Raw genomic sequence first — 14,238 nt, forward strand, 5'->3', positions numbered from 1 at the left:
AGTAAAAACACATGGGATTTGTTATTCTAAATATCAGCATCGGGCTCATGAAAGTATCGAAAACAATCCTTGTGATTCGATTTATGTTATTTTTCCAGTTACTTTTGAGATTCTGAAAATGGAGAACATATGAAAATGATGTGTCCCTTCTTATTTCCAATAATTACAGACAAGTTGACAGATTAGGCCACCAAGACTCTGCATGGACTGATGTTTGCAGATGACATAATGATATGTAGTGAGAACAGAGGGCGGACGGAAGAGAACCTGGAGAGGTGGAAGTATGCTCTGGAAAGAAGAGGAGTAGACTAATTTAGGTGGATGACTTTAAATACCTGGGGTCAGCCACCCAAGTAAACGAACAGTGCACAAGACAGGCGAAGAAGAGATTCCAGAATGTGTGGAGACCAGTATCAGAGATGATCTGTGACAGAGAAAGTTTACAAGACTGTTGTGAGACCTGCTGTGATGGTTTGAAGATGGTGACACTGACATAAAGACTGAAGGCAGAGTTGAAGATTGTAGGGTTTTTATTGGGACAAGATTAGAAATGAGTATATGAGAGAAACAGTTCAGGTGAAGAGAATTGGAGTCAAAGTAAGACATGCAAGGGTGAGATGGTTCTTGCAGAGAAACGACAGTAGATACGCTGGACAAAAGATGCTGAATATGAAGCTGCCAGGGAGAAAAGGGAAGATGACGGAAAGGTTCATGGATGTAGAGGAGAACATGAGGAGGGCTGGTGTGACAGAAGAGAGGGAGGCTGGGGATAGGGTGAGATGGAGTCAGATGATCCACTGCAGATGTGCACTGATGATGAGATGTAGTTACATTTCTCAGGAGATGCATGTCAGGTTACATTTTTGGCATAAGGTTTTAGCAGGGTTTGCTGTTACCATGTACCTGGAATGGGAATAGTGTATATCACAATGATGGATCATGTCAATTTACTTCTGTATAGTTACAGAACAAAAATCTTAAGTTGAGCTTCAAAGCAGTCAATAGTCGTCTCAAATCATTTCACTAACACAAAGTCAAAGTCGGTCAAGTCCATTCTGGGCATACCACCATTGAAAACAGGTCAGAATGAAGTATGAAGCTTGTTCATAAAAAAACCCAAATCTAGACAAATGTCTGAAAAGTCTGTGTTAGACATCAAGTCTGAACCAAAGCCATGTCTCTAGTCTTCCTGTCACATAAGGGACCTAGTTCAAGTCAGTCTTTGAAGTTGCTTAAGGTGATTCACATCGGTCAACTGCAAACCTTGTAATCCTTTTCAGCTGTGAGTGATCTGTCATATGTGTGTGAAGTGATCAGAGATTGGAACAGTAATAAAATCCAAACAATCTGGAGTAGAGATTCTGTTTATTAATAATAAATAGCTCTACATCCATCAACCCTTTCTTCATTTTACACTAAACTGTCTATGCAAGTAAAGCAGCTGAGGTCATTCTGTGACTGAGGGCTGAAGAGTGGAGGTGATGTGCTGGAGTCCCTTTGCAGGTTCAATAAAGTACATTCAGCGCTGTACTACAGTCGGGAATAATTTCTTTTCCGCACATCCGACTGAAGCAAACTATACACGGGAACGCCTCGGGATTCAGTGTTGTGAGTAAAAATGGTAAACTACATTTCCACCTGGCAGAGAAGCAGCAGCTGGAGTTTCAGTTTGTGATAGAATAACTAATCAGTTAGAGGCAAGCTACTGGTATAAACATGTATATTCTTCCAGCAGGACCACATAAACGCTATTTTATTTTACAATCATCTTTTGACCAGTCCGCAGCGTAGAGTTCAGAGCTTGTTAGATGCTCTCAAGTCAAGCAGTGTCTTATGGGCAATATCACTGCATGTTTAATAAACAAATACCCCATTATTGTCACTTTTCTATATATCTGTTTGTGTAAAGGGGATGCAGGGAGGGAGGCATACCCCACTTCTAAAATTAAAGTGATGTACACACCAACAAATCAATCATTGTCATCTAATAATATCACTTATAACATTCGGAGCTTTGTAAAACAGCTGTTGAACAATGTTTGAACTCTTGTGCAGTGCCACACGTAATTCCATCTATGAGGGCACAGGGTTGACCACGAGCCACAAAATGTATTTATATGAGAAATGAGACATTTAGGGCATTCTCATTAACCTAATCATTTTAAACTTGAAAAATCTGGTTGTTGTCCATGTGATGCGTCATAAGGATAATCAGTAGGAGTGACATTGTTTTATGTATTAGCTTTTGTAGTGTCTTCCTGCATCCTTTAGGACTTCATGAAATGAGCGGAAGTCACAGTGTTAAGGAAGGCCAGCTCAACGCTCAACATCATGAAACATCAGTCACAGTAGAAATACAGATGAACCACCCCAGGATAAGTTAGACAAACGATACACACACGCACATACACACAACCATCCCAGCACTTTATCCATGAAGCATTAAATTAATCACACCATGGTGATAATCAACCAACTAGTCCTCCAGTCTAGTCGTTTTCTATCTGTCAAAAAAGACGGTCTTCATTTCCCTGCTGCTCCTCAGTGTTGGTCAGTTGGTTTTGACGGCCAGCGTTGTGTGATTGTGGAGAGTTGAACTAGTAGGAAGAGCTGTTGGTGTGGACGCTGCTGTCTGAAAGAAGTAGAGCTAGAAGAAAAGAGAGGAGATTGAGTATCTGGTTCAAAGGTGTCCTTCCCTACATCTGAGATCCACGCAGCTCACCGACCTTACAGCCAACTGCCAGCAGTGTGTGCAAAACCACTATGGTCACAACTGTAGCCACCGCCGTCACCTTGGTGTCATCACGGACAACGGGCCAGAAGGTGAGGACCAGGACTGAGCCTGAGATCACCATGGCGATTAGGATCAGCGTCCAGCGCAGCCAGTCATATGGTATTATCCACAAAACCTGAAGGTGACAGGGTTAACTTTTATTCAGCTAATTATTTTTTCTGCTTTGGTTTTTGTCGAAATATACCAAAGTTTGACATTTTCTTTTGGCCAGGGGCACAGCTGCCAATCAAAACCTTAAATGAATCCCTCTGGGAGTGGTGATCAGAAGAACTGAGTTTACCGACTGCCATGTGCCCATGTTCTGTCTGAATAAATTACAATTATCCAGACAGAAAATGTTATTCTTCAAAAATACTCCAAACATTGGGCAGAACAAACCTCCGTACTCATTCAATATGAAGAACCAAAGGCGAGTTTTGACATTACGGCAAGTGACATAGAGAATGACATCAGAGGTTTCCGAAAATGTGAGCTATCTTATACATGTATATCATGTATCATGGGTGGGATCATTTATACAACTTATTAAAACTGTAAACACCACAGATGTACTCACAGAGGTGGGGATATAGATAAAGAGCGAGTAGCCGTAGACGCACACAGTCTCCAGGAAAGAATAGCCTCCAATCTGCCTCTCGGCCCCTTGCCTCCAGGTCAAAAAACCCCACAGCCCGATCGGCACCAGCCAGGCATACATAAAGATCACTACTGCAGCAATTGTCACTAAAGGCAGAGAAACAAGTCAGAGCTATGCAGATCCAGTGTGCTACAGTGACACAGAGTCAAACTGAGACAGTGTGCAGCACTAACCTCTGTGGAACTGTGGTCTGTAGTGGAAGGTGGGGTTTCCCCGCTCAACAAGGAAGGTGGACAGGTTCCCACTGATCGCCACAGAAAACACCAGTGTGACACAAATCCAGAAGGGACCTGCGCAAACACACACTTATATGAGTGCATTCATCTTTTAATTCATCTTCTGTTAAAAAATTGACGGACACTTTGTGGATCCTTTGAAGCGATGAGTAGAACAAGAACACAAACTATGCAGGGAGTTTCTCACCAATCCGCAGATATTTAAAGTCAAAGAAAAGCCACCTATGGGCAACAAACAGTTAAAGGTGGAATTACAATAAGTGACACCTGAACAGCTTTTTAACATGTATCAGAAGTGCCTGAATCACATGAATTAACTGATACAGTCAATAAGATAAAGACCCTGAGACATTAAACATGTTTAGCATTAAAAAGAGACTTACCTTGGTGCAAACCAACAGTAATCTGGCCCTTAATCTCCTACCCACCTACAACTCATCTTCAGGGATAGCTAGAATCTAATTTCCCCTACCAAAAATCTACTTACCGCCTCGATCTGCCCCCCCATAACACAAGGCACAGTGCAAAATATGTTCTTCCTGCAATACAGTTTAATAATTAAATATTTTTGCTTCCACTTACCATACAGATCTGGGTTACTCCTAAGGTAGTATTTGATGAAGTTTCTTCCAGGCTGTGGCATCACTGACCCCTTCACTCTGTCCAGCACCTGCATCATGATAAGGTCAAACAAAAGAAACATGGAACTTCAAACTGACTGACAAAGACTTTACGTGTAGACAAAGTGTCAGGTAAATGTCAGGTATACCTGCATTGTGTCCACATTGAAGAAAGACTGATAGTACTCAAAGGTCCAGAAGCCACCACTTGGTTTCTGCCCTCCTAACAGCTGGAAGCACAGACGTCTATCAGCCAATATGCACTCAAAGTAGAAACTCAACCTTTATTCGTAGTCCACACAACGTTTTTACCTCTGAACTCTCTTGCTGACCCTCCTCGTCCTCAGATAGGTCTAGCTTTACATCTTCTCCTGCTGATGCTGTTGTGCTGGGGGTGTTTGAGCCTGACATACTGAGTGTGGAGGCTCCAGGGTCTGCCGATAGCAGCTCTGCTGCTTCTTCAAACTCTATGGATGCACATGGGCAAAAGGCAGTCGGTAAGCTCAGTTCTTCTGATCACCACTCCCAGAGGGATTAAATTCCCATAGACTTCATGTTAAAATGTCAAACTTTAAAGGATTAAAAAGCATATTTACAAACAGGTACTGAAAAAGCGATCTCAGTTTCTGTCTATAGTTTCCCGCTCTTGATGTCACTGAACCAGACTGGTCCTGTTTTAATGATATTATTTGACAAATAAAACAACTTCCTGCAAGAAGCGTCCATACCTTATTTCACTTTATTCAACAGCAGTGTTGTGCTGCTTTAGATTACACAGTGTTGGTATCAGCCTGTCTCACAGAGAGACAGACTTTCTGTTAAAGGTTTTAAAACACATATTTTATTGAATAAGATTAGAAAACAAGCAGGAAGAGAAGTTACCGACACACCATGAAGGTGTTTCAATAGCCATGCTAGCATGCCGTTTAGTAGGTCAGAGAAAAGACTTAGCATTTGACCAATGTTCCCTGTAAGCTGCGCACGTACGCAATTGCGCACTGCTGGCACGGTCTCTGCGCACAGAAAATCTGCGTTGCGCACAAAATAAAAAATCTAACCTGAATTGAAATTAAAATTAATACTTTAACAATTCTGTTTTGCAGTGTTAGTCAGTGACTGGCTGCTCCTGTATGGGATTAGAACGATGCCACCTTATCCTATAGTCCAGCCAATGATGCGATTCACATTCGTATATACGCAGCGAATCAACGTCGTTGACAGGCTATGACAGCGTCCTTATGTGCCGACACCGGTGTTTTAGCTAGCAAAGCGGCGTGGCTGATGTGGAGTGAAGCCACGTTAATGACAACATGTACAACCATTGGAGATGTGAGCAGGACAGACGGAACAATTGACGGAAAAAGTGTGGACTTTATACCAGTTTTTAAATTGTGTTGATAGGCCACGTAAAACCAGAGTTATGATAAAAATATTTGCAATGTTTGGTTTTCTTCCTGAATACTATCGTTGTTTATATTTACTGCGGGAAGAAACGGTAAAAACTGCGTTTTATAAGGAAAACCCTCGAAAGCACTCTCCACCTGTGAGCAAAACCAAAACCAAAAAACCCCCCACCCTTTCCTATTGGTCGAAAAAAGTACCGTGTCGACCAATCAAAAAATGATATGGCAACGTGGCATCTAGTTGTTAAGAAACGGGGGGAAGTTTTAGGAGTGACGGCGGTGTTCTGAGATGTGAGAGATTTGAGACGTTTAGCGCAAATCTTGTGTAGTTAGTGTGTAGTGTAGTCAATAGTTTTGTTGTGTGTGTCAGAACAATGAGGCGGCTGCTGAATGTTACAGGTGTTACAGGAGTGATACAGCTCCTGTTGTCAGGCCTGCAGGTATCAGGCTGGTGTTCTCCTTTATCTCATAGTGGACAGAAATTATTTTTTGGAGTGGCACAAATAATTTGTGTGGCATCAAATGCAGAACACCTGATTGTTCTGTAAATAGTTTGAAATGTTTGTTTAAAAGCGCATTGGCTGCATTTAAAAAAAAAAAAAAAAATAGTAGCTGCAAAAAACTTTGCAGCTACCCGACCACATACTCATACTCATAATACAAGTCAGAGCTTTATGTATATATATATATATATATATATATATATAAAAAAAGTTAAAAAGTTCAAGTTATTTTTAATTCCAATAGTGTTAACATACTGCACAGGTCAATGACTAGATTTTTTTTTCCTTTTCATTGTAAGTGGGCTAAAGCAGTTAATTAGTCTAACATAAATGTAAATGCTTTAATTTGATTATTTTAATAAACCATGTAACTTGGATGGATTCGATGCTGGCGTGACCACAGTGCACACGTCTGATGTCGCTCACAGTGGTCCAAGGGACCGCTCAAGGAGTTTGTGTGTTCGCTCAGACACATGAAAAATTAGAGGGAACATTGCATTTGACACAGTATACACTGGAACTCACTGTGTGTCATAAATCAGCAGGACGTTCAACTGCATCCATGCATATTATGCAAATGAAAACAAACATCATTTTTTGGCAAATCTGACCCATAATCCTCTGAGTAACCTACACATACAGACAGAGGGTCCAAGTACAAGGTGCAATGTTACATGTTGCATGAAAGTAAAAGAAAATGTATTACAAGGAAGCAGGAAGAGCGTCTTTACATACGACTGCAATAGTAGGGTATGGCAAGCAGATGTCGCTGTTTGTCCTTTAGTAGATGGTTTCAATCAATAATAATTTATTTTCAACAATGTTTTCACGCTGATTTCGTGATTCAGACTACTGTACTATGTGCTCTGCATGGTCACTGCAGTATAAACTCTTTTACAGCCAATTAAAACCCCTAGGCAGGGGCGGATCTAGAGAAATGTTCTTAGGGTGGCATGAGGGGGGCAAAGGAATCAAATGGGGTTGCAAAATCGAAGCCTTTGTTTTCAAACACATATGCAGGTGGTTACATATGGTTAAAATGATTAAAATGCAGTGTGTATACATGATTTTCATATAAAAAATAGTCTATAACTTAATTATTGTCTGTAGCCCACATAATTAAACAATTTAGTTACAAAAAACATGTGAGTTTTGATTTTATGTACTGTATAGCCTGTATAATAAATAAATAATGTAGCCCAGTAAGAATAAAATACAGAAAGCTACACAACATGGGGCGGTTCATTTACAAACATAAGTCTAACGTAAGTTTCACACTGTTTTTTGTTAGAAAAAAATCAAATCGTTACATGCTTAAATTACACAAAATGTCAGGAATCTGCACTGTCATGAACAAAAATTTAAACCTAATTTTTCATGATTTGTTGGATTAACCCTCTGATTTTACATTTGTATTTCACCCTAAATTGTTTCATTTTATTTTTTTCCCCTTGCCTTGTCTGGCACAATCATAAGCATTGGCTGAAAACAAGAAAAAAGCCGGTCCGCGCTATGGGCTGAACCATTTGTTAATAGTGGAGGGAGGTACCACTACGCAATATATTCAGTTTTAGCATTTATATTCACTGCTAACTGTAACTACGCTCAAAGTGTTAATGCTATTTTATTTTAATAAACAACACTGTCATATGCAAAACTAGGGTGGCAAGAGATCATTTTAGGTTGGCACATGCCACCCCATGCCACCCTTCTAGACCCGCCCCTGCCCCTAGGTGAGGGGAGAGTCCAGTTTTTTGATTCATGTGGACACTTAGTTTCAGCTTGGTTTCTGCATAAAACACAAGTGCAGCTCTGCCAAACACCCACCTTATTTGGAACTAACACGTGAAACAAAGAAACCCAGGCAGAACAAAACAAGCAGAAATTTACAACCGATATCTCCTTTAAAGATTCTGTCATATTTACCTTGAAACTGTAGGTTGTTTAGACTAGCCATGCCTTCAATGGACAACCTGTAACTTCATGCAAGAGCTGAGAGAAAAATGAACGTTAGTAAAGAAATGCTATGTTGAACATCTGTTAGTTCACCGACAAGGGAACCACATGAAGTTTACAGTTAATGTATAATATAAAAATATTAAATTCAACGCTTTAAAAAACGACAAGAAAAGGTGAAACGTACCAAAATGTAATAACCAGAGAGGTGAAATATGTCTTGACAGTCTGTCCTCGCTGCTCAGCAGGATCTTGCTGCTGATAATGATGATACTGAATGGCGTAATATCAACCACTCAGCAGAGACAGCTAATGCTACGACTAGCTAATATTTAAATTGTAAATAAAGCTAACTTTAATATATGACAACAGCGGACTTAATAAAATGCTAGACATTAATAACATTACAATACTAACACTTGTCTTTTACAGCCTTACAGGTCCTGCTGATACTGGAGTCAATTTAACACAGCTTCCGGTACACGTCACCACGTAAACAAAGCTGTCACGTGGAAGCGCTCTTCAAAATAACTTTATTTGAAAGGTTCTAACGTTACAAAAAACACAAGAGAGTGCTGGCACGGTGGAGCGGATGAAGATGAGTGTCAGGGGTGATTTGTGACAGGAGGATAGCAACAAAAACGACAGGAAGGGTTCACGCAAGGGAGTGAGACCCGCTATCATGTCTGGTGGAGTTGTCGGGTCGGTGGTCAGAAGTGAACATGGTAAGATTTTTGAGCAGTTTGGAGACGAAGTAAGAGAAGCAAGGTTGAGAAGAGTTTGATAGGGTGGATAATATATCGGACAAAGGATGCTGGTGGTGGAGCTGCACGCAAAAGGAAGGTGTAAGTGTAGTGACGGAGGACATAAAGAGGGTTGGTGAGACAGAAGAGCATGCAAGGGATTGGGGGTGATGGAAGCAGATGATCTATTCCGATGACCCATAAAGGGACCAGCTGGAATATAAAGAAGTAGTAGTAAAAGCATTAAAAGTATTTAAAATAAGAAATAAATGGCAGCAAAGATGGGCCACAGGGGCAAACTAAAGACATTCATAGACTATACAGGGAAAATGTACCAAAGCAAGGCAATAAGAAAAGGGAAAAATAATATTTTCTAGGTTGAGAATAGTTAAACAGGATTAACTGCATCTGCATATGCAACTATCAGGGAAATATAATTTGCTCAGTGCCAAAAGGAAAGGGGAACAGGGGAACAGTGCTGTTAAATAGGAAAGCTAGAGAAATTATCAAACTAAAACACAGAAACAAGGGGGTGTAGAAGATATTGGCAGTTATCGGAAAGAGTTATTAATGGTGGGACGGCAGCATTTTTCAGTTTTTAAAGAGAGACAGAAATTGTGAGCAGGGATGGAATGTAATTTATGGTAGCAGGATGTGTATTTGTAGGCTAATTCTTTCTGGAGTCTCGCACCACCACTCCAACCCAGTAGATGGCGGTAATTAAACCTTTTTGTTAGCTTTCAACCAAAAAAAAGAAGTAGCTGCCATTTTGACTTCATGTGAGGTCCCCCTTGATAGTTAAAATGTCAATTCTGCATGAAGGTTAGCGTCTTTAGTGCATAAAAGTCGTTAAAATGGCCTCGTCTCGTGTAGCGAGGATGATGTTCAGCTCTATGGCGGAAGCAGCGGCGCCTCCGGGCACAGCGAGCCGCTGGGAGCGGCTGAAAAACAGCAAAGTAGGTGAGAAACCGAGGCACGGGTTAGCCATGTTAGCTGGATAGCAAGGGGGTTAACGACCAGCTCGGTGGTAAACAGCTTATTCTTATATGGGCATATGTGATATAACAGAAACAGTCCCAGTTATTTTAATTGCTTAAATGACCATTTTAAACGCATTATTCTGCTAGTATTTGTGCATGTTGGTTGCTTGACAAAAACGGTTATACAGTATAGAGTTTTTTAATCCTCCTAACAACTATATGCCGCTGAATTGGGTTGTTGATGTGATAACATCATAAATAGATGGAGATTAGATCACCTGACTCCTCTCACCTTCTGCAGCTGGCCAGTGTTTTTTTTTTTTTTTTTTTTTTTATGGTAAAGGGTGTGAATGTAGAAAAGGAGGCATGAAGAGAGGTGGTTTACATCCAGGCTTAGGTTTTCCTCCTCTGCTCCCTACAGGTGTGTGGTGTCGCAGCCTGCTCTCTGACTACAAAGAAGCGTGCAGAGAGGCGGTAGTTGGCGCCTGGGAGAGGCCACTCCGAACATCAGTGTATGTGACGCTGTTGGGCGGTGCCTGGGCCTGCTTCTACACCAAACCTGACCGCTTGTCCTTCGACGACGCCCTGCTGAAACGTTCCAACCAGCTGGGACTGCTGTCCCCTTGGATCCGCAGCGGCATCTCTGATGTCCATGTACAGAGTCTGGTGAAGCTCCGTAACGAGGGCCGCCTCCGCCATGCCAGCCTGGGTCTTCTGTCTGTGGTGTACTACGCTGACTACGACCCAGACGCCATGCTGTACGAAGCCCAGTGCTCTAACTTGTCAGTACCCTGGAGGGAGATCCCTCAGCGGGTGTTGGACATTGGCTTTGCTGGCAACTGGTGGATCCTGGACTCAAAGATGAAGGACTATGACGTGAACGAGGATGAATTCAAGCATTTGCCAGCGCACATGCAGGTAACGTCACCACCCAGCGTTGAGGAGGTGGAAAGGAATGAGAAGTTGCACAGAGAGTCGTGGTTACCAGTGAGCGTGGAGGACAAGGGAGACAAAAACTAAAGTGGTAGACGGAAAGCAGAGTGAAGAGGAGCAACCTCGCACTTCACGCAGCAGGACAGAAGCCTGACTGTGTACACACACACACACACACACACACACATATCAGTCGCTGACCAAATGATGATTCTGCCACCGAGACAGAGGAAACAAAGTAAAAAGAAACACTTGAATTCTTTCTGACATGTTTTTGTTTTCTTACAGAAAATGTTGTATATCATTTATACTGTGAACCATGTGACAACGAATCTGTCAATTATTTACAGATGTTAAGGTGTAACATGTGATTTGCATTTGATCTGGATGTGACACACTGATATGAACTCTGGGTGATTATTAAAGACCTGTCATCACTAATCAGACTGACATGACTGTTGTGGATTTTGTGTGCAACTGTAGAGTTTTTGAAAGCACAAATCCTATTGTTGTATTTAAGTATAACAAAGATAAGGGAAAAGAACTGCACTGCTGCAAATACAACCTTTCCTCACATCTAGTTGCAGTAAAACTTGAGAATAGTAGCTATGAAACGTAACCATAACTGCTAATGACTAGAGGTGATAATAGATTCCCACTAAACAAAACTTTTATTGCAAAATCCTCAAGTCTGAAAAGTATTTTGTAGCAAAAAAAGTGAAGGTAAAACTGCAATGTAGTGAGGAGGTACAGAGCCATATAATTTGGAAATACAATGAACTGTATTTATAGTATTTGCATGTGTACAATTGGCTGTACGCTCTGGAACAAAACAGATGAAAATACACGGAGATAAAATTAAGTATGTGCTTATAAACGATTATTAGTCACACTATTAATATAAAAAAATGACTAGTATTTCTTCTCAGCTACCTGGTTATCCACACATAACCAAGCAATGTAGAGAGAAAAATGATTAAAACAAAAGGAAAAAAAAATGCAAAACTCAAGTGAATCTGAAGTCTTGGTGCTGTCTGTGAAACCTACAGTTAGGTCCATAGTGTCTCACTGTTTGCACTTCTTCACAGCTTCTGTTCCAGTGAGACCGTTTCTGTTGAGATCTTGGTGAAGAGTAAATTGTGTATCTCAGGTCCTTTGGCTCTTTGGGAATCACCTTTTTTGGTGCAAAAAATACAACTCTATGCCTGTCAAAATGCCCTCTCTGGCTTTTTTCATCAACTAAAGAAGCTGGAACTAATGATGTGTTTGAAAAAACTGCCTAAAGTTACAATTTAAAACTGGTTATTTGCTAAGTTGTCCCTTATATGTAAACACAATACTAGCTCACCTCTTGATTTTTGTTCCTTTTTTATGTTTGAATGATTTACAAGTCAGTGCTGAGTAGTTTACCAAACAAAAAACATTCATCTGAAAATGGTCAGATATAGGGCTGGATTAAACTGACTACTTTAAAAGTAGCCAGTGTTCAAAGAAAAACTTTGAAAGAGAATTAGGGTTCAAGCCCGCTCTGAAGTATTTTCAAGAAAGCCTTTTTTTTCAGAAATAGAATAGAAATGGGATAGTTCTTCCATAACACATCTCACTCATCTCAAGCACTTCTACATCAGTTTGCTTTTAATCTAATAATTACACTTCAATGAAGAAGGGATAAGCTTTTTCAGCATGTGGACTGAAGAGCCTAGGGATTGAACTACCAACGTAAAAATAAAATTGGCGATATTTGACAGAGTTTTCCAGCTCACACTGTGGACCATAAGTAAATAAAGAATTACTGTGTTTTAGACTCTACATAGGTGTAGTGGTGTTGTGGTCAGCACTATTGCTGCACAGTACAGAGGGCCTGGGTTTAAATCCAAGAGCCAGCTGGGGGCCTTCTGTGTTGTTTCTATGAACTCTCTCTAGCTGCTCAGACTTCTTCCCACAATCCAAAAAATTTGTTAAGTTACTGGGGAATTCTAAACAGACGATGTGAAGCCCTCTGCATTAATCCCATAACAAACTCACATTGGTGATATGGATGTAAACAGGTCTTAATGATATGTATCTAACACAACAGGACTTTGTATTCCTATGCACACCACACATTATCATCATAACCTGCACCTTATAATGCAATAACATTTATGTTGCTGATGAGGTTGTTTGCTGTGCAGCAATGCTGCCTGCACTGTCACATGGCAAATGCAATTACAGTACGTCTTAGCAGTTCAGTTGACACCCCTGAGAAGGATAATGAGTCTGACCCCTCACACTGATAACCTAACCACAGGAAAGAGACTGCACCACAGTGAGGTGACCCATGATGTCACTACTGTGACCCTGTAGCAAGGGCTATCAGATGTCATGCTAAGGGAGTCACAGGCCACGGGTCAGCAGGTTTTCTAAGTTGTTGCTATTGGATTTCTGCTCAATTTGTATTCTAAGGACTACACTGGTGTTCATGTTTGGATTTTGCCACCAGAGGGTGCTCTAGTGCAAAAATAATTATGAGCCTGGTACCATCTAGTTTAAATGTAGCATTTCAATAATATATTTATGTGGAACTGTAAAATATATTTTATTGAACAGCTAAAGTTAGCTTGGCATAAATACTTTAAATGGACAAACAGTTAGTCTGACCAATAGTTTAATGGAAGTACAGCATACATTAAATACACCACTTTGTATTTAATCATTTAATGAGTTATTATTCATCTCTGGCTCTTTTCCACAACATGCTTTTTGTCCTGTCTTCCTCCCCTCCCCCCACACTGATCACGACAGACGGCTGACTCTCCCTGAGCCTGGTTCTGCTTGAAATTTCTTCCTGTTAAAAGGGAGTTTTTCCTTCCCACTGTTGTCAAAGCGCTCATTGGGGGTCACCTCTCTGTGGAGACTGGTAATGAGCATGTCAAAAACAAAACCCAAACACATTAAAACCAGCTGAAATGTCACCACATTTAGCTAATGCCCTCCACCATGGCATGGGGAAGGTGGTCCGTAGAACTAATAACTAAAAGTAAATGTTAGTCCATCTAGTAATTGTTGAGCTATTTAAATTTGAATCAAAGTGACGGACTGGCCAACTAAGTGAGTGACTGAGGATAAGCTCCTAAGAAACTGTAGTTTTCTTAGATGTTTGTTGTTTGCTTCATTAAGAACTTAACTTGAGTTTGTATTCAGATTATAAAATCAGATCATAAAATCTGAACACTAAGCACTGACCACACCACGTCTTTCCTGCTTTATCTGTTTTGCCCTCTCTCGTGCTGCATCCTTTTGAGTTTCCTCTTTGTGGCTCTCCCTCCGTCTTTGCCCTATGGCCTCTATTGACCCCAGTGCTCCCATCCATCCTGACCCCTCCTCCACTCAGACACCAAGTCTGATGGCCAAAGGGTCAGTGAGGGCAGCTGCTGTCAGGTGGTGTTTGAAA

The 14,238-nt window shown here is 40.9% G+C and overlaps 2 protein-coding genes across 3 annotated transcripts; one reads left to right on the forward strand and one right to left on the reverse strand.

The window, feature by feature from the left end:
* Window positions 1-1,691: 1,691 nt before the first annotated feature.
* yipf2 (Yip1 domain family, member 2) lies at window positions 1,692-8,615 on the reverse strand. The gene is made up of 9 exons (XM_003446439.5): window positions 8,337-8,615; window positions 8,120-8,185; window positions 4,600-4,754; window positions 4,437-4,517; window positions 4,250-4,337; window positions 3,605-3,721; window positions 3,351-3,517; window positions 2,727-2,909; window positions 1,692-2,647 (listed from the first exon to the last, which is right to left on the reverse strand). Exons 2-9 carry the CDS (start codon window positions 8,148-8,150, stop codon window positions 2,552-2,554), a joined length of 918 nt encoding a protein of 305 aa, XP_003446487.1. The 5' UTR covers window positions 8,151-8,185; window positions 8,337-8,615; the 3' UTR covers window positions 1,692-2,551.
* A 102-nt stretch (window positions 8,616-8,717) lies between these two features.
* timm29 (translocase of inner mitochondrial membrane 29) lies at window positions 8,718-11,251 on the forward strand. Of its 2 annotated transcripts, none has more exons than XM_005468606.4 (2): window positions 8,718-8,874; window positions 10,294-11,251. In XM_005468606.4, exons 1-2 carry the CDS (start codon window positions 8,832-8,834, stop codon window positions 10,890-10,892), a joined length of 642 nt encoding a protein of 213 aa, XP_005468663.1. In that variant the 5' UTR covers window positions 8,718-8,831; the 3' UTR covers window positions 10,893-11,251. The 2 variants fall into 2 exon arrangements, with proteins under 2 accessions (XP_005468663.1, XP_003446441.1); XM_003446393.5 differs by lacking the exon at window positions 8,718-8,874 and adding an exon at window positions 9,636-9,852.
* Window positions 11,252-14,238: the final 2,987 nt, after the last annotated feature.

The sequence above is a fragment of the Oreochromis niloticus genome, linkage group LG4 (genome assembly GCF_001858045.2).
Source record: "Oreochromis niloticus isolate F11D_XX linkage group LG4, O_niloticus_UMD_NMBU, whole genome shotgun sequence".
In the NCBI taxonomy this organism is placed as follows: domain Eukaryota; kingdom Metazoa; phylum Chordata; class Actinopteri; order Cichliformes; family Cichlidae; genus Oreochromis; species Oreochromis niloticus.